Source organism: Pleurodeles waltl, chromosome 5, assembly GCF_031143425.1.
Source record: "Pleurodeles waltl isolate 20211129_DDA chromosome 5, aPleWal1.hap1.20221129, whole genome shotgun sequence".
Taxonomy (NCBI): Eukaryota; Metazoa; Chordata; class Amphibia; order Caudata; family Salamandridae; genus Pleurodeles; species Pleurodeles waltl.
Window position 1 is genome coordinate 687,771,969 of NC_090444.1, and position 21,012 is coordinate 687,792,980.

Here is a 21,012-nt window from a genome sequence, read left to right on the forward strand (position 1 = left end):
GTGATGTGTGAGAATCTATTACAGACGTTTTTACAGATGAACGTGTTTCATGCAACATCCATAAAAAGTTTCTTTCAGATCAAAACAGGACCTCAAATATGAGAAATCGGAGGGTGTCACAGAGAGTATTTGAAGTAATACTAGTTAAGCTGCTGCTGTGTGACAATATTGACAACAAACACTGAATACTAGAATTAAACACATTAAGAATTTGGACAAGTGTGTCAGTGCACTTTCAGTGACATGGCAAAAGAGAGCATGAAAGAGCTGAAATTTAATCATAAATTAAAAGGTTTTCCAAACAGGGGCCCTAAAATAAGTTTGACTGAGGGCCCCAAAATTCCCCAGATGCCCCTGCTCACATTCCCATGCTGTGTGGAAAAAGTCAACCACCAGCATCCCCACATATAAGGCATTCCAATAAAGAGCCACATCCCATACGCCTCAGCCCGGTTCTCCTAAAGTATATCCAGTGTAAGTAATTAAATTGGATGACTCTACAGCAGGATGTGATTGCTATTTGCTAGGGGTCTATTATCACCATTTGCAAGTGTGTATCATCAAGAGCATCTGTAGCTGTAGCCCACTCAAAACACAATGTTATAAATGATTCAGGCATATTGAATCTTGTATACCCTTCAGATCTTTCTAGCAGATCGCTTACTCATCACTTACATTGCTTCAAGAAGATTGAACTAAGTAATCTCCCTTAATGCTGTGAGATAATGTGTCAGTGTGTGTCTGAATTGTAGGTAACTATAAAATTGTAAAGCTATAAGCCCAAATTCTCCCTGTAGCTAAATTTGTTCAAGATCTCAGAACCCAACACGGAAATTTCACTTTTCAAAGCTATGGAGGGCAGATACTTGATACTTGAGGTAGACATGTTCATGTTGTTAGCAAGTTAATTCCAGTCATTTTATTTTGTCACCCTTTAGTTCTGAGGGATTCTCTCTATAGGCTGGTGAAATTTCTAAATTCCAGCCTGTATTCTGCTGCCAAACATTAAATGCAGATAGCATCAATTTCTTTTTTCACAAAGCTCCAGTGCTTAATTTGTGCTTGTTGTTTCCGGTGCTGGGCACCAGCACTTATTTTTGAGAGCCGGCGCTTAGTCTTCTGCCTCGAGCATTTGCTGCAAGCAAAAGACACGTTTGGGAAAGACGAAGGAAGAGAAAATTGAAAAAGCGTCACGATGAGAGAAAGCAGAAATCTGCCGGTGTGAGTTGAAGGGGCAGGGAGTGGCTTTAAATGGATTGAAGAGGTCAGAGATGGCATCGAGATTACGCTGCCTCAGTATTCCGTGTTCCCAGATTTAATTGCAGCAACCGCGTGTTAAGAGGAGAGCTTTGTGCACCGGCACTTTTATTTACAAATTAAGCACTGCAAAGCTCGCTCCTGTTGGCAGGGTCCATTGCTGAGACGTATAATAAGACATCTACGGATACCAATGGGGAGTCTCTGTAGTAAAATTGTACACCATTCCCGATCCCTTCCATCATAAGTCAGTTTATAACTTTTGACAATCCATACCATCAGCCCCACCAATTATTTTGTATGAAGGAGGGGAGCATGGAGGTCATCTGTTGAAACGCCGTGAGGGGAGACCACATGGATAATTCAGTAAAAGGTAAACAACCCTGGACATTGCCACCTTCTTGAATAAGGCTACCTTTCCTAGCATAGAAAATGAAAGAGGTCTCCAATGTGACAAATAGTGATTCCGTGAATCAAGCATAGGTGTAAGTTTACCTGTTCAGACTCTAGTTTCAAACATTTAAAAGTATTGAAATATCAAAATCTGATGTAATGCACCACTGGTCTAGCAACACAAAAGGCTGATGGCCAGAGTGTTGAAACTTTTTAAACACTCAACCCCAGTCACAGATCTGGGTTTAATCAATCGCTCTTTTGCTCACCATGCCATCCCAGTTTGGACCCAGTCATATGCAAATCAGTCTTGACCCTGTTCCCCATGGGAACAGTTCAGCCCAAACTGCCAGGCCAGGTCCTCCCTGGACCAGAAACAAGTATCCTAGGACCAGTTTCAGGGTATCACCCTTCATCAGCTAGGCTAGCTTGAATCCAGTGGCACAGTGAGCACAGGACCCATGTCTGGGCATACTCTTTCCGCTTAAGGCAAATTTAGCAACTCAAAAGGATGATGGACTGAGGGTTTAAACTTTTCAAACATGCACCCCAGTCACAGATCTGGGTTTAATCCTTTGTTCTTTTGCTCACCATGCCACCCGAGTTGGGACCCAGCCATGTGCAAATCAGTCTTGACCCTGTTCCCCAGGGGAACAGTCCAGCCCAAACTTCCAGGCCAGGTCCTCCCTGGACCAGAAACACGCATCCTAGGTCTGGTTTCAGGGTGTCACCCATCATCAGATCTGGGGCTGGGGGTGAGTGCATTGTTCAGCACTCTGTCCATCATCCTTTTGTGTTGCTAAAGTTGCCCTAAGTGGGAAGGGTATGCCCAGACGTGGGTCTCTTGCTCACTGTGCCACTGTGAACTACTTTCTTGCAGTCGAGACTGTGGACGGGCGCGTTCTCTCACCCGATAGGGTTTATGATTTAAATATGCAGATTGAGGGTGACATAGAATGCACCATTAGTATAATTTTTTGGGAGGAACTTAATTGTGATATCCTTTTGGCAGAAAGAGACTGGCCAGCCGAGCACGTCCATAAGATGTCATTTTGCCTTCTTTCTCAGATCTTGTTCCGGAAGTGGTAAAAGAAGCCTACACTGTTGACTGGGCTTTTTGTGCAGGCACTTGCACTGTACCGCAACCACGTGGGGTGGGATAGGGATTCCCACTACCATGTAATACCAATCAGGTCTACACCCCAGCCTGAGCACCAGTATCCTGTTAAACAACTGGCTAAAGCTCTGGTGAGGGAGATCCTCAGATATCGTGAGTACCAGGGAGTAAAAAAGCCCTGTGTCTCTGCAATGAAAAATCTGTTATTCCCCATTGCAAAACCAGACCATTTCATATAGAATAGTCTTAGATTACAGAAACTTAAACAATTACACATGCACAAATGCAATTCAAAAAGCATACAGCACCATACTAATTAACAACATAGTGCGTAGAAAATACAAAACAACCTTGGATATTTCCAACTGTTTTTTCTGCCAGAACTTAGCACTTGAAAGTCGGGACCTGAGTGTATTCTCATTTGGCTCGCAAAAATTATTCTGTTGTTTGCCCCAAGGCTATAAGAACAGCCCAGGGCTGTTCTCAGCCCATGTAACGTCAGTATTGCGTGATATTGATCTTGAGGCCTTGTCCTGTGTGGATGATATCATATCTCACAGATGACAATCTCAACATTCATCTTGTCTGGGTGGATCGGATCGTTCTAGGATTCGCAGTTCTTGGCTACAAATTCAATTTTAGGAAAAGTAAAATAGCCTTTCTAAGTGTATTGTTCCCGGGATACGAGCTATCAAATGAGGGCAAGAGCCTGGCCCCCACTTTTTAGAAAAGTTTGCTCAACTCCAACCACCAAACACTCAAGAAACTGCAGTCTTTACTTGGTTTCTTCAACTTTGGCACAGCTTACATTCCAGACTATGCACAATGCATCAAACCACTCTATGATTTTATTCGCCCAAATTTCTCAAGCAGACACTGGACAGTTGAACGCACGTGCATCCTTAGAGGATTGCAGCAAGACATGCTAGAAGCAAAACACTTACACACGTGACAACAAAACAAATTTAGTCTTCCAAATTATTGCTGGTGCCATTGGGTCACCTACGTCACCATGCTCATAGCATATAAATCACATTTATATTCCAATGCAGAACAAAGCTTTGCACCCACAGAAAATATTCTTACTGCTCTACAGATGGCTGTCATTAAAGAGAGACCACTTGCCCAAGGGAAACACATTATTGTTGTTAACCCATGTGCCGGCTATAAAGGCTGTCACCAAGGCAAGATATCCTAACGCTAAAGCATTACATCCCCGTTTAATTCAATGGGCAGCTTCCACGACAGCCACTGATGTTGATTACATCTTTGATCCAAATCATCAAACACAATAATTTCTCCAATATAAACAGGGGTACCCCGCACCTCTCAAAATCTTGCCACTTGACAGATACCAAACTGATGGTTCAGCACAACCAGCTATACATACAAAACATCAGTACTCCACCACTTGTGCAGCCGTGAGCGGAGTGATGAAACATGGTATATGCAACCCTCAGAATACCTACATGCAGACCCTGGGGGTCTTCACAGCACAATTAGCTGAACTTAAAGCTCTTTATATTGGCACTAGAACATACAGATCCAGGATATCTCATGTTGAAAGTGTGTTATTCGTACTACTGTGTGTAGTCCTGCAATTATTATCTTAATCATTGGCGGTTGAACGGGTTCAGAGACTCAAGGGGAACACCATAAAACAGAGAACTCTGTGCGGGAGGGTGGCTTATCTTAAGGATAAGCTACCAGAGGCTCATGTAGTCCATACATTGGGCCACTAGTGTGTAGGAATACACGTTATTGGAAACACCTTGGCTGATGAAGCGGCCAAATCCGCAGTAGCTATGGCTTCTGTTGCTACAGTGACTCGTTACCACACAAGATTAGATAATGAAATTCTGGCTTCTGTGAAAGCTTTGGCTGAAGGGAAGCCTCTCCCAAAAGCATACCCTATTAAGTATTCTTACCATATCTGTGCACAGAATGTTGCCTTTGCGACAATTCCTGGGGTTGGAGATCCAGTGATCCCCAACCAAGACCAGAGATTAGATCTCATCAAAGCAGCGCATGAGGGTGTTGCATCCGCTCGTGCTGGTGTTGCGGCCACACTAACACTTTTACAGAAACGCTTCTGGTGGCCGAGCTTGTACAAACAGACCAAGCAATATGTTCACTGCTGCGACATTTGCCAGCAAATAAAGGGCTCAGACATCAAGCGCACACTGCAGACATCCCTTTTACTGTCCAACAGGCCACTACAATGTGTGTACCTGGACCATTGTGGTCCCTTACAACCTGATGGTGTATACAAATACATCTTAGTCGCTATTGATTCTTGTTCTAGATTCCTGTGGGTATGGCCAAAGTGTTTGGCTGATGCTGAACTGTTATAAAAAGACTTGCTGAGCTTTATCGGTACATCTGCGGTTGCAGCGTTCTTTTCAGACGAGGGCCCTGCCTTTACCTCTAAGGCATTCAGGGACACCATGAGGACGATGGATGTGAAACTCCATTACTCCTCACCCAACCATCCCGAGAGTAATTCGGTCATGGAGAGGAGGAATTGAGATCTAAAGCAACCCTTAACACCTAGGCCCGTATTTATACTTTTTTAGTGCCGCATTTGCGGCGTTTTTTGACGCAAAAACTGCGCAAACTTGCAAAATACCATTGTATTTTGTAGGTTTGCGCCGTTTTGCGTAAAAAAGCGGAGCAAATGTGGCGCTAAAAAAAGTATAAATACGGGCCCTAGAGTATTAGGTTCAAGTCGCAGATGGCTTCATCACCTATATGGGGTCCAGAGAGCACTGAATAATCTGCTAAAACGGTCCTTGGGAGGATGCACTACTTATGAGGTCCTCTTTGGGATACCCCTGTATGTTTCAGATCTAGATGGCCCTGGTATGATGGCAGAAGACACACCTTTGGCGTAAATGAACTTCTCACTGTCTTACAGAAGCTTCAGCAATGTCGTAATGATAATTTGTCCATCAGTGCTGCCACTTTAGGAATAAGGGATTTACCAACATCTTCTGCAGGCTGGATTCCTAAAGTTGGGGATCTGGTTTGTGAGAAGATTGCTGTGAAGAAGGAATTCGGCCCATCTTACAGAGCGCCAGTTCCAGTCCTAGGAAATCAAGGCACCAGAACTATCATCCTACCACCACTGCCAGGTTCCAAATGAAAAAAAATTGTCTCCATTGACAACATCAAATTTCACCACGTGGCCAGTCCGGCACAGTAGACCCAGAGGTACCTTGGGTAGTTCCTGGTCTTCTCTCACTACCCAACAGAACATACCTCTTCAGAGAAGAAACAACAACACTTCTGACTATACCAGCATGTACAACAATGCAGTGTTACGAATGCCTCCTCGAGCATGGGGAGGACGGAAAATGAGCTTCTGCTGATTCCTGTCACCACTTCACCAACAAGAACTCTCCAAGATGTGGCTGTCTTCTACTCCAACTCAACACAAACAGATAACTCCATCTACTATGAGCCTCCATGCGAAAAGGATACATTCACCAGTAATGCACTGGCTCCTGTGTTTGCAGAGACTATTTCTCGTTACTTTGTCGATCTAGATGACTTTTCTTCAAATTCATCTGCACCTGCAACTGAAACGGTTTCAAAGACACATAAGCTGTACATATGGCTTAAAAATAACAATTTGTTTTTTCCTTAGTATTATCTGTGGATACTTCTGACATTGCTTGCCTTTCTATTATGGATTGGTTTTGTGACTGTTTTCTTTCTCCTGATAAATGGTCATTATCTTTTCAACGCTCTTCTGTCGAGCCAGAGGATGAAGTTCTAACACCCTACCTTTCTTCACATAAGGTCCGAAAAGACTGGTCCCTTGTGAACAACTCAGAAGTTCCAATTCCAAATGGGATTGTTTGGGATAAAGTTTCCTTCGATATTTACGGGCCTACTGAGGTTATATTAATTCCATATGTATTCAACATTTCAGTGATTGATGTAATCACACCTGATGTTGTTTCTGATGACTGGGTTGTTCAAACAGTTGATTCAATACTTGCTAAGCTGCAGGATTACACTGAATTGATGTGTACATAAACATAGCGAATCATGGAGAAATGTTCTGTTACAATCATTGGGGACATTGCTATTGCTATCTCAATATTTAATTTCACATAGTGGGAACACTGTTCAACTCCACCTGTACATATATAGACATATTGCATACTTTTCTGGGCATGACACTGCGAATGCCGAGTCATATTATTTCAAACTACCACCTTCCAAGATTTGGAAATTTTCACAAACTGACACCAAATTAATCTATTCAGATTCCCTTGTTTACCGACTTTCTGTAGAGGGTTATGAATCCTGGAAGAACACTATTGATGTGAAAAGTGTATGGGGAACACAAGATTGGCAAATTCAGGGTAGGGAAGCTTTGTTAAGAGCATGCCTTATTCCTATCCAAAGATGTTTTTGAATGATACAATTCAACAAACATCCTGCCTAGGGTTCACAAAAATGAAGGTGATGAATGCGCCCAGTATCCCTACACCAGCCAAATTCACACTTGCCAAACATTCCTCAATGTCACAGAGGAAGACTTAAATGCATGGGTTCAGGGTGGTACCTATAATTCCACACTTTCAAGTCCTGCGGCTGGTTATTATGGCCAATAGGCACAAATGGGTGTCAGGCTTGTTTTGATAATTCCTCAGGAGGTTTCAAGATTAGCTGGCCGGACCCTTGCTATGTCTCAGGTCAGCACTCAGGTATAGTTCCCACATACAGTGTGGGTAAACTGTGCCACCAGTGGTTACGCACTAACACCGTAGCAGCATTTAAAGAGCACCTTAGCCTCCTACAAGAGGATGTAGACTTGCACGATTTCTTGCTAGGTCCAAGAAAGTCACACTCAAAACGATTCCTGTATGCCTATACAATGAAATATGTAAGCTTTCTCAAATGGAAGCAGCTGCACATTTAAGGCAGATAGATGAGGAAAATATGGACAAGGCTATAGCAGTTGTTTATTAAGGCATGAGTACTCTGTCCAACAATATATATATACCCCTAATAACATAGGTGGTCATTATGACAATGTGGCAGTATCGCCGCCAACAGGCTGGCGGTGAAGATCGCCTCATTATCGTCGAGCCGGAGATGTTTAACTCTGACCCGGCGATCCACAGAGGACAGCTGGCTTTATTAGGAGCCGGCCTACCGCCATGATTTCTGCGGCAGTAGCACCGCCATGAAAACCATGGCAGTAGGGCTACCGGTCACAGGGAATTCCTTACCTGTCACCGGTAGATGGCTCCCCCCCCCAGCAAGCACATACCCTCCCAGCAACCCCTACACTCACAGCACCTCCCACCCCCCTACTCAAATAGAGCCCCCACTCACATACATGCACACAGACACCCACACGCACCCCGCATACACCCATTCACCTAGACTTCCAGACACGCATTCACTCACACGCACGCATTCAGTCATGCATTCACTCACACATACTCACACGCATTTAGGCAAACATACACACAAACCTCCAAACATGTATACTCACACGCATACACACTGATGTGCAGACACGCACTCACTTCAACATTCATACCTGCATTCACTCACACTCAAACACCCACGTATACACCACAACACTCACAGTGGCATTCTCACACACATTCATACACAGATGCAGACACCACACACTCACACACAACACTACCCTCTTACCCTGTCAGACACCTGACTTACCTTGTCCGGCGAGTAGGTTGTCCGGCAGGGAACAGGAAGGGGCGCTGTGTTCTACTGGCGGGCAGTGCACGTGGTAGCAACGCCACAGCGCCACCACCCACCAGCATGGCTACTGCTGGATATCCGCCCAAAGCGTGGCGGAAATCCAGCAGTACCCATTATATGGCGGGCGGAAGACCACCAGCACTGGCGGGCGGAAGACTGCCAGCACTGGCGGTCTTCTGGTGCCCGTGGCTTTGGCGGTCTCGCTCAGAGATCACCAAAGTCATAATAGGAGCCATAGTGCCTTCTGCGATTGATATCATACAGAATGACATGTCCCTTTTACACCATGGACAAAGTCAGCTGCATTCCATCATGCAGTCGGGTTGGACGTTACAGATTCTGAAAAATGTCCGCATCTCATGGAAATACATTAACAGTAGTGACTTGTTCTCTGCTTTGAAATTGTCGAGGGAGCAACAGATAATGGTGGAAAAAGAAGCAAGGTACACCATGCTTAATATAGAAATATTAGAAAGTCCTTCAACAGTATGGCTTATACATGGCATTATAAATCTGCCAATTTCCACCTTTCATTTCACAAAATGTTTGAAACATTTTGCTGTAGGCAGATATGAGCAGCTAGGAGATAGCTTTATTAAAAAAGAGTTGGAGTTGCCTTTCAAGTTCAAATGTCTGAACAGCAAAACAGAGGTCTTTTTGAGCGGAAGTGAATGCGAGACTACTGTTAGTCATTCAATGATCTGCAAGCAGATGTCACTTCACGGCTTTTGCAATGCAGGGGTCACAAACTTGGTATGCTTACTGAGGGGTACTCCTGTCCCTTTGGTCCAGCCAGCATTTCATATACTTTCGAATGGAAGTTTTGTGGTCCTGGGAAATCAGAGATGTTACAGAATGAGACCAGGAATTGCCTACGCAATTTCAGTGTCTCAGATTGGAACTTGTTGTGGACATGTTCTATTCCACCAACAGAAGAGGTAAGAGTAGCAGAATTGTGGCCTCACATTGATAGTACTAATGTTAATTATGACAAGCCGAGCAAATTAAAGGTGCTACTGTTCCAGAAACAAGTTGCGTTGACATCGGCCAGAGAGACATATCCTCTCCAGATAGCAAGATCATCAGCCAAAATACAATCCCTATTAAATGCCAACTTCCCCAGGCCCTTTGGAGAGCTGGTTTCCAGACTTTTTAACACCTCAAGCAGTACAGGGATTCTGCACTTCATTAAGGCTTTTGGGTCTAGATTTTTTTCCATCTTGCAAACTGTCTTCGGAATCATTCCATCAGCTGTCCATTCACTCTTTTCAAGTGTGTTTGGGGGCTTTCTAGTGACTTTGGCATTGATTGGCGGGATACTGCTGCTGCTGTCCCTGATATGCAGTGGTTGTGCCTTCTCAGCTTAGCGGAGTGATGGAGTGACTACCACCAGCCCAGCTGTGCCGTGATCGCATGGTGCAGTTCTTTGGTGCTCCGTTTCTCGAAGAATTGGAGCATGATTGGTCACTGTCATTCTGACCAGTCCCATGGTGCGTGCAACCAATCTTCCATTGCACCTGGCGCCACTTTGAGTGTCTACCTTCGGTGTGCCTTGCTGTTCCCCCGGTGCCTCCTGTGGACCAAAAGCTGCTAGTGTTCCTGATGAGGGTTAATTTACAGTCCCACCCCATGAGACTGAGGCTGATTCGCGAGGCCACCTATGAGCCACCCCTTGTCAACTATCTGGCTCCTTCAGGCACTTTGAATGGTACTGCTTTTGCGTGTGATCCTGCACTTGAGACTGCTGCACACTTCTGCTCCCTGGATCCGCCTGCCAATCCTGTCATTGATTTGACATCTGATAAAGTAGAGTAATCCCCTGGATGCACTTTCTTTCGATGACTTTGGCGACATTCTTCAAGATCAGTACTACTGTTAACTGATTTGACCATTGGCTTTATTCAGAAGGTTCAAAAGTACTATGCCAATTTGCCTTGTTGCCAAGATTGGCTTTGGCCTGCTGTGCTTGTCATGGTCTCACTCTTATCTCTTTGTATGCTTTTTGCTATTTTAGCAAGCTTGTAATAAGATTTTAACTTGTGTTTAGCTCAGATCATTTTAGCTTGAACTCATACACCTTCTCTTGTGTCATCACTGTGGCGTCATCCTTGTTCCAGCAATGGGTAAGGTGTGGTGGATCCTATTTTGTTTTAATGGGACTCAGGAGTTTAGCTTGGCCTTCTGGCTTGTAGGCCTTTGCCTCCGTCACCTAGTGACTTCTATCCTCGTTAACTTGCTCTGTCTTAGTCTATTTATTTACTGATGTCTTTAAAAATGGCTTCTATGTTTATAGCTGGTGAAAAGTTTTGATTTTACGTTATCGGTGCCACTCTGTGAAGGCATGTGACAGGAACACAATGTACTTTTGTAGGGAATTGTTTATACAATTGTTACCACCCCCAGCATGCCTCCTTATTTATTGTTTGGGAAAATACCTGCATCAGGAGTCCTGCAAGATCTGTATAAATACATCTCATGCAGACAAGGGTATCTGATGGATTTCTACCAGATGCTATCGACGCCATCTATGCTGCACGTTGTCTTGATTCAGACTCAGCCTTTGTGTCACCACGTAGTTTGATCTAGAGACCTTGTTCCAAGGTAACAAGAGTTGGGGGTGCTTCTTATGGACCTGGTACTGGCAGATTAGGCTTAACACACCTAGCTCTTGTTAGGTTAGAGGTTAGGTTCTCCATGCTAGGGTTTTAGGGATATTTTACATTTGATGTTTATTGCAAGATGGTGGGGGGTCTTTGTATTCACAACTCTCATCTTTACTATTCTGATGTTTGCATTGTGCATTATCCTAATCATTGCAGCTCATGCATTTCACAGTAGATTGCAGTCTTTTTAATAAACCAATTGAAAACTTCCCTGCATCTCCTTTATTGTCTGTGTGTGAATGAGACATATTGCTAACATGAGAAAAGGGTAACTTCTGTTCCACCACAACTCCCCAGGGATGTCGCATTCGAGAGTCCATGCATAAAGGCTGCCAGAAATCTCTTTTTACTGTTTGGGATTTTGGTCAGGTACTGCTTGCCAGCGGGGAGGGTTGGGCCGACAGTTGCAACTTGATGTAGGAGTCGTCTACAAACAAAAGTGTTGTCATCCCTAACCCAGCAGTCTTGCCTAGGAGCGAGAGTCCATCTACAACAGTACCCAATGAGAAATTGCATGCCAGCAGATGCTAACATGTACAACCACAGTGCAGAACCCTATTTTGACCTATTGTCTTCACAGTCAGCACATTTATTTCTACAGATTGGTAAACTTCAGAAAATGCGTGTTGCTGTTAACATTATGTTTTCATTCACAGGTTAAGCCAAATTCCAACCAGACTACATTTTTCACTTCCAAGTCCTCAAAGTTCTGGACTTGTGGACCTCCATTGCCAAGCAATCCTCAGAATCATGGGACCTCTGCTGGGGTCAGCCACCCCAGGCTTTTACAAAATTAGACCCCAGCAGGTGGCTATGAACAAGTGCCATCCTGTGCCTGCGCATCTTTGTTCTCTTCCTGGTGGTGAGCTCCCCACCAGAACCACCTTTCTAGGAGCCTCCGGAGATCCAGACTTGGTTGATCTTAGTTCTTTGTCTTCTGACCCAGCTGTGTTCTCCTTTTCTAAATGATGTTCTCAAGCGGGACACACTCCCATCACCCTTCTAAACAGTGAGTTCAGCATCTTCTCTCAAGGCATATGCAGCTTCTTCAGAAAAGTTATGACCCAAGCCCCTTGCACAGCTCCTTTGCCATGAGGCAGCTGGACTTATCAGAAGAGAAGCCTGACTTGGGCACTTATGACTCAAGGCAGACTTCTCTTTTATGCAATGGAATCCTGAAATCACCTTTTTCATGTGGGCAATGGTTTCTTTTACCAGGCAGAATTCAGCTCTCATTCTATGTCTTCTATGGTAAGGAAGCTATCAATCAAAAATCATGTGTCTCTTCCCTCTTACACTGCATTGTGAATCCTCACACTGGTCATTGAGAATGCTGGTTTTCTGTCCTGGGTTTCTACACAGTATTTATCTTGGTCTTCTAGACAATAGTGTTGATTTCAGAGATCCTCTCTGGAGCTGGCTTTAGGCAGCTCCTGAGATTATGTTTATTAGCTCCTCACTGGCCAGGATACATTGGTTCTCGAAGATGGTAAATATTCTTTTGCCATAATATTGAGACCTAAATATCCAAGATAAATTACAGCAGGTAGAAATATATATATATATATATATATATATATATATATATATATATATATATATATATATATATACACATACTTTAACTCCACAGCTATGTACCATGATGAAATAACTCATCAAGGTATTTATATGTTATATGTTAGGAGTAGTAAATCTATACTTCCCTGTATGCACTTACCCCTTCAACATTTTTGTCTTCAATATTTAGGCCTTGATATTGTGGTAGAATTATACTTACCATGCAATATTCCTGAATATTACCTTCAAGATAAAGTTTCTCTCTCAAAGTTTAGCAGGACAAGGTGCTAAAGCTTGGAGTTCTCTCTCTCTGGGAAACACATAACAGAGGCAAAAATGAAGACTGCTATACAGCACTGGCTGCAGTAATGCCTCTGGGGAAGAATCCTCCTACCTTTCACAGGAGCTTGGTTCACTTCAAACCACATCAGGAATGTTTTACAATGTACGCGTCTGTCTACCAGACTCTCTCCATCCTCCTTCTTGAACATCATCCACACACAGTACATCCAAAATGGATTCCTGTCCCCATCAGAAAAGGTCTGTACTTCACAATACCCATACCCACACATGTAACCTGTATGCTACCCACATATTCTCCATACACATCCCCTGCAACCTACAGATCGTTAACATCTCTGTCCACAGACATGATAAAAGGCGAGCACTAAGTATTGCTGCTCATATTTAAATTCAAACAGAGATCACAGTATGTAAAACTCCACTATAGAGGCTCACCATCAAATATTAGAGGTCAGCAAAAACCAGACATTTTCATGAGTTAGAGCCCATTTTCCCAACAAAGGGTATTCAGTAATACTCAGAAATTATTTATTGCATTGTGGGTGATACAGTGTTGCTGTTTAATGAGGTCAGCACAAGCACTTGGACATTTTCTAATCGCAATGCTATACAAGTGATTCCACTTTGAGGAGAACTGGCCTGCTTGGGCAAAACAAGATACCACCTGCCTTCTTTCCAGCACACTAGGGTCAAAGTGAGAACCTGAAGTTGAAAGAATATTGACTTTTCCAAATACTGGATACCTGGGGAGGACTGCTACAGGATGGTAGGTCCCATATACGTTTGAGTTGAAGACCTTTTTAGGCACACTGACTGCAAACAAGCAGGAATCAAAGACACAAACTGCTAGATGTATTGAGTTTGGCTTAGCTCATGGGTAATGAAGTCATTGCATTCCAGAAGCTATCCTTGCTCACTACAAAAGAGCCAAAATGCTTTCTGTGCATGCCATGATCCTAAGAAATCTAGCAGGCAGGTTTTATCATTGGTACATAGTATGCCATCAGAACTTTAATCTCTCTTTGGTTTCTTTTTTCAAGAAGTTTCTTGGTGTTTGATATTTAATGACCTCTTGGTTTGTTATCAAAGCCATTAGCAACATGGTTATGAAAATGTGTTCCTTTCGTCCCAGAGCAGTTAGGGCTAACTGGACTGGGTTGTTTGCACTCCATAGATTCGAGGTGTCAGCTAACTGGTCAATTTATGAGGCTTCAGTGCAGTTGCCACAAAACCTATTGGACCCAAGCTGACACTTTGGTATCTCCCTAAACGGTCTGAGGTGTCCACCCAAGCTTCACAAACGATGACCATGGCTTAAAAGGATGATGAAGCCGCAACCAGTGCTAGGCACAATTCACTGATGTCCACTAGCCACTGACTAATCGTTGGGGGAGTACAGTTGTTTCTGGTTCCAGCACGCTAGAATCTCTTGGCTAGGGCACAGTATGTCTGGAAGGATAATCATTTGGCAACCACCAGTTGCAGTTAGAAGTTTATCAGTGGTGTCAATGTGCCCATAACTCTGTGGGCACAGATTTTGGGCAGCAATATCTCAGTAAAGACAGGGTAGGAGACTATAGATCAAGGGTGCAAATGTGAATATTTCCTGAACCTCTTAAGATTTGAATGTGGTCAAGAGGCCAGGGTTTGAAGCTGATGTACACACAGATTTCCCTGCAATAGAAACAGTGTTAGGGACCATGGAGTCTCCCTCTCAGTCGTAGCAGATGGTTCTCCCTTGGCCTTATGTGAAGAAGACAAATAGTACTGGATGATGAACTCTTAACACCAGGGTGAGAGGTTCTCATGCTACCGGGGTTGATGCAGGCCATATATGGCTTCCCATGACTTTTCAGGTAAACTATAGTCTGGGCTTCACTTGCAGAGATGCATTTCTCCTGAAGGCGAAGTCTAATATCTTCTCTCATCAGCAACAGACTTCCTCAAACAGGACAGTCATAGCAGTGCTTCCCCTTGATTCTCCTTGAGTCTTGAGTCCAGGCTTACCCTATGCTTGGAAAGGAAGGGAGTCACTAGCAGAGTACTATCTCTAGATCGCAGTCTTCTCTCCTACACTGGTGTTCAGCTCAGCCTTGGGAGATGAGAAATCCTGGAACAAAGTGCTGGTTGAAATGGCTGTCCAGTCACCTCTTGAGCAATATTTGAACTATTTTGTGTCTTCCAGTCACAGGATGCAGGTCTACTCCATGATCATTGCATCTACGGCCACAAGGCAACCTTTTCATGACTTGCCATGTGGAGGAGAGTGTAGGGTTATTGGGGGCACAGTAATCATTACCCTGGCAAGAGAACAGGGAAAATGCCACTTCCTTCACTACTGTACATTGTGCTATCACTACCAGTCCTACCAAGCGCCGGGGGAAAAGGTAGTCCCAAGTCCTTAAACAGGAAGAATCCATTGTACACTTGCATGATTATCAACCTCAATTAGGGAAACAACAGAGGGCAGGATAGCATGGCTCTCCAGAGCCATGCATGTTACTGTATGTCTCAGCAGTGATGATCATCTCAAAAACATTATGGTACCTCATGAAGCATCATCATCAATATATGAAACTGGGAAAATGTCAAAATGAATACAACCTGGGTGGGGGTAATATTTTGGTTTTGTCATTTTACTCCCCACCTCTCGTGTAGCAAATGACTATTACTAGCTCATTGTGGTATTTGAGTAGTAAGTGACTATTAATGTTAAAGAAATTCAGAGTATTCTAGGAATATGAAGCAGCTGTTGACAAGTATGGTGCCACCAACAGTGAGGCTGTATTATGAAAAGAAACTGCACCAACCCACTTTTGGGCAGTATAGATATCTATTCTGTATAGACAATTCAGCTAGAACGAGAGACAGATTCATTAACTCACTGTACAAATCAGAAGTATTCAGTTTTTGAAGTATTACGTGGGTAACAAAAGTGCAACATAACATGGAAAATTTGACAAAAAACAAATGTCAGGATATCAAGAATCAAAATGTATGCTTTCAGTTAATTTGTGGAATTAAATTTGATGTACTGACCAAGAAGTGGCCTCAGAGTGTTGTGCTGCAAACAGTACTGACCAAAATTAAATATACATTTTGATGTCTAATGGAATAGAAACGTTATTGTGCCAGGAAACTGCCACCAGGGGCTGGTGCCTTCACATTGTGGGGGTCTGTGCTTTGTTCACTCAGACAGTTGGTGAGTCCAGTGGCAACAGATCAATTAAAAGGTGTGAGACACTGGGATTATTGCATCCCTTACTAATGCTAGTCACATTTTGAAGCCACATCAGTTGCTTTCACACAGTGACAATATTCTCTAGGATGGATCTTAAAACTGGTGTTTACAAGATATCGTACTAAGTTTAGATACGTCATTCATTTCACCTCAGTACATGAGCTTGCAAAGTTGTTTCCAAAGCACATATTTCATTTACATAGCTTATTGTATTTAATCATTTTGGCTCAGGATTCATATTATAATTCTCATCAGGATTCATATTATAATCCTCATGTATCAGTTGTATATTTAATCAGTGTGTCATTTTCAGTTACAACAGTCAGTGGAAAGAGAAAATCAAGTCTTGGTTACAGTGGCATAGAGAGGATGCAGTCCTCTCTATTGCAGTGAGGAAATCTCCCAACTAACATAGGTAAAAAATGAATTCCATAATTTGGGCTAATTGGGAGGCTATGTTCCCTGGTACCAATGCACCTGTTACACTAATGAGTGCTGTGACCTTGCTTTCTTATTGATCTGCACACCTCAATCAATCAGCAGCAAGTTGTCCGACAGTGACAAAAACAGCATAAATGACTGTAGGAGATAATGAATGACTGGGGAATGTTGTTTAGGTGATTAATGTTGTGTAGTATCCAGTAAGGAGCAAGACCTTGGTTCACCAGCTACCCTCTACAAGCTGTTCCTAATTAAGAAGGCCTGACCAGAAAGATAACATAGCCAAGAAATCTCCATCTTTATAAAAAACGAGGATCAGCCTGTTACAGTTGCCTGTTAGATAGTCTTTAGCCAACATCTACCCCCCAATCCCTACTGAGCATAATGAACCAGGCACCAGCTGAGGCCCAAATGTCTGAGATTGCACAGAAGAAAGAGCGATAAAGAATAATTTGATACCCTTGAAATAACTATTGAGCCATTTTGTTCAACATAGTACCTAAATTTATGCTCCATTTTTGTGCTACCTCTGTACTTTGAATGTCTATGAAATAGTTATAAATTGCTTAAGGAGAGACTTAGTAGTTTTGTGAAGCCAGAAAGGGAGAGCGCGTGTTTGCTACAAACTAGTGTAATCCGTGATTCTATAGCTTTTTCATCCTACAGTTGTGTTTGTTTTGCCTTTAATAAGATTACAAATATTGCCTTAAATTAATTTTACTTGCAGAGACATGTCTTCTCTTTCCAGAGATTATTTGCATCAAGATAACATGCATGGGTGTAGTGTTAATGCAGAAGTGCACAATACCAGAATTAAATCCCAGGCTGCACCACAAGTGGGAACAGTGAGAAGAAGTAACTTGCCAAAAGAATTACGTGAGTTGTCACATTGTTATTTTCTTTTTTATTCTTGTCGTTCTTGTTTCATTTGCTCATATCATATGTTTGTTTCATCCCCCATCTTAATTTTAACAGGAGTGATATGAAACTAGGAATTTCACCAAAAGTATCATACTTCTTTTTATGCTCACCAACCACTGGCACAGCGAGTGCAGTCCGTATATTTCATATTGATCCATGGAGTGGTACAAATATATGATATTAAAAGGATATTACATTTTGAATGTCACCTTTTCTGGAAGTCAGTTAGTTAGCCTTTCAATAAAAGTGTCAAGTTATGTAGCTCAGCATCAGGCTAAGTCTTCATCTTGTGATCCTTAATTTTACATACAAAAAGTGGTTGTGGCTGATTCGGTTACGTGTATTCGTAAATCACACTATTACCCGCATGGGTGTCCTGGCACTGAGTAGGTGTGTGTGCCTAACCCTGCCTACAGTGGGTTGGTCAATTGAAAAGCCATGTCTTCAGCTTCTTGTACAATTCAAGAAGAGAGGAGCAGGCTCTGATGTGGAGTGGGAGGGTTGGTCTCTGCTTAAGGAGTGATGCAAGAGAGTACCCATCCTATTATTCTGTTTGGGCATTGGATGTGTGCAAGTAGGAATCCTGCATAGTGGAGGTATCTGGTTAGTTGGTGGAAGAAGATACGACTGTTCAGGGTGGTGGGGCCAGAGTTGTCTAGTGCCTTGAGTGTGTTTGTGAGGAGTTTGAATTGAGTGTATTTGTGTATCTGGAGCCAGTGTAGTTCCCTGAGGTGTGGGGTGATGTAAGTTCTGTGTCAGAAGTTGGGGATGGGTCTGTCAGCCCAGCTCTTGATGGCTTGAAGTCTTGTAGTGAGTTGCTTGATTATCTCAGTGTTGAGGGTATTCCCATAGTGCAACTTGCTGATGACTAGGGTGTGAGTGGCAGGTTTTCTAGTGTTGCTTGAAAACCATTTGAACATCGTCAACTGGGTGCAGAAGCTGAATTCAGAGATTACGTTGACTTGTGCAGTCATGTCCACTTTGCTGTCGGTGATTATTCTTCGGCTCCAGGTGTGCGTTCTGGGTGTCAGTCTGAGTTTGGCTCACCGCCAGTTGGAGTCCCATGGTGAGGTGTTCTTACCAAAGATCACTACTTCTGTCTTGTCAGGGTTGAGCTTGAGACAGTTGGCTTTTACCCAGCTAGCCACTTTGTTCATGCAGCCAGTGAACTTTTTTCTTGTGTTGGGGTTCTTGTCTGAGAGGCAGAGTAGGAGAGGATATTGATGTCATGTGCACAGATGATGTTGGCCACAGGGATCATGTATGCGTTGAAGAGGGTGGGGCTGAGCGATGAAGCTTGAGGCACTCCGCAGATGAGTTTGCAAGCTTCCGAGGACTATGGTGCCAGACTTACAGTGTGACAGTCAATTGCTTTCAGAAACATCTGCAAAGCCTTCTCATCAGCAGCATCTCAGGTGAGGGAAAAGGGACAGTGCGGGGTGGGGGTGGGGGGTTTTAACCAAAGAAAATAATATTAATAAAATAACTTACCTTACGCGCTGCGTCAGTGTTCTGACTGCTCCACGTCTCTCCTCTACTGCAGGCACAGGCTCCCAGCCTGCCCTGCAGCCAATCCTAACACTGCTTTCATGCCGCTGGAGGCATGACACAGCATTTGGATTGGACGGAGCTCCCAGCCAGGCCGCTGCGAGGCAGAGTGAGTCTCTGCCTGCTGTCTCCAAACCAACAGGGTCCTTCCCTGTCATCAGTAGCTGGCTCCCCCACAACCCCTACACACACCTGACACCCCCACCCCTCTGTACCAAACACCCATCCCCACCCCACCTCCGATTTAAACACCCCCAACCCCTCCGATACATGCATTCTCCCCCACCCCCTAAACGCACACACACGCAGACATGCACTCACCACACACCTGCCCCCACAACCACACATGCATTCACTCATTCAGTGGCATACACCCATTCACTGGCATACACGCATTCGTCCAGACATACTCACACACACTCTTACACACAGGCACACTGATATGCAGACACGCACTTACTTCACCATTCTTACTTGCATTCACCCATGCACATACAACCACGCTTAAAGCACAACACACACAGGCGCATTCACACACGCACTCACACACTCATATACACACACAACAACCCCCACCCTCCCAAACCCCACCCCTGTCAGAAGCCCGACTTACTTTGGGCGAGGATGTCTTCCGACAGGGAACAGGAAGGGGTGCTGCTACCGCCAGCAGCGCTCTGCCAGCAGAACACCGCCAGGCCGTATTTCAGCTCAAAATACGTCTGGCGGCGTTCTACTGGCGAGTCACAACCATCCACCAGTATGAACACTGCCGGATTTCTGCCCTTATTGTGCCGGAAGTCAGGTAATGCTCATAATCTGGCGGACAGATGGTTGCCGCCGAGTGGTATGCTGGAGGCAGTCACTGCTGCGGTAGGCGGTACTTACCACCAAAGTCATAATCAGCACCTGTGTCGTTAAGACCCTGGTGTAATTGCTGTCCCCGGGTAGTAAACCATGGGCCAAATCCTGTTGCCCTCATGGTTGCCCAGAGAAATGGCAAGGAAACCAAGGCCATCATTTTGACAATGGTGGTAAAAACCACCTACCGCCACAGTGACGGCCGCCAAAGTACCGCATCTACCATCCGTCTGCCAGATTATGACCTCTGCCGGACTTCCGCCACAATAAGGGCGGAAATCTGGCAGTGGTCATACTGGCGGACGGTGGTAAGGCGTCGCTGCTACCACCAGCACTGCCACACCAGTAGAACGCCATCAGCCGTGTAATGTGCTGTGTTCTACTGGCGGGTGTGCTGGCGGTAGCAGCCCCCTTTCCCGTTCCCTGCCAGAAAATCTCCTCGGACAAGGTAAGTCAGGATTCGACAGGGGAGGGGGTTGGGGGGGTTGTGTGTGTCTGAGAGTGTGTATGAATGTGAGTATGAATGTGTGTATGCCAGTATGAGAGATTGGGTGTATGCGTTGTGTGTTTGTCTGCAGGTGTGTGCGTGTATGGAAGGTGGGGGGGAGTCTGAGGATTGGAGGGCTGAGTTTGGATGTCCGGGGGTGTCAGGTGAGTGTTGGGGGTGTGGGGGAGCCACCTACTGGTGACAGGAAAGGAATTCCCTGTCACCAGTAGGTCCTACCGCCATGATTTACGTGGCGTTCCTAATGCCACGGAAAACATGGCAGTAGGCTGGCTCCAAATGCCAGGGGCGGTACTCTGTCGGCTACCGGGCTTGGGATTCACATCCCCTGCCCGGCGGTTCATACCGCCATGGCGGTATAAATGGTAAATTGGCGGGTTGGCTGCCATAATGTGGTGATATGTACCTCGAGCCTGTTGGCAGTACTACCGCCACCTTAACACCTACCGCCTGG

At 44.3% G+C, this 21,012-nt stretch overlaps 1 protein-coding gene across 2 annotated transcripts in view; it reads left to right on the plus strand.

Annotated features, from left to right (window-relative positions):
- Positions 1-21,012, plus strand: part of TRAF3IP2 (TRAF3 interacting protein 2) — a 170,556-nt gene that overhangs the window by 51,116 nt on the left and 98,428 nt on the right. The window contains exon 4 of one of the 2 annotated variants that reach the window (XM_069234596.1): positions 17,454-17,602. In XM_069234596.1, coding sequence (XP_069090697.1) covers positions 17,454-17,602 — 149 coding nt within the window. The remainder of the gene's footprint in view (positions 1-17,453; positions 17,603-21,012) is intronic. The other variant, XM_069234597.1, reaches the window with a different exon arrangement.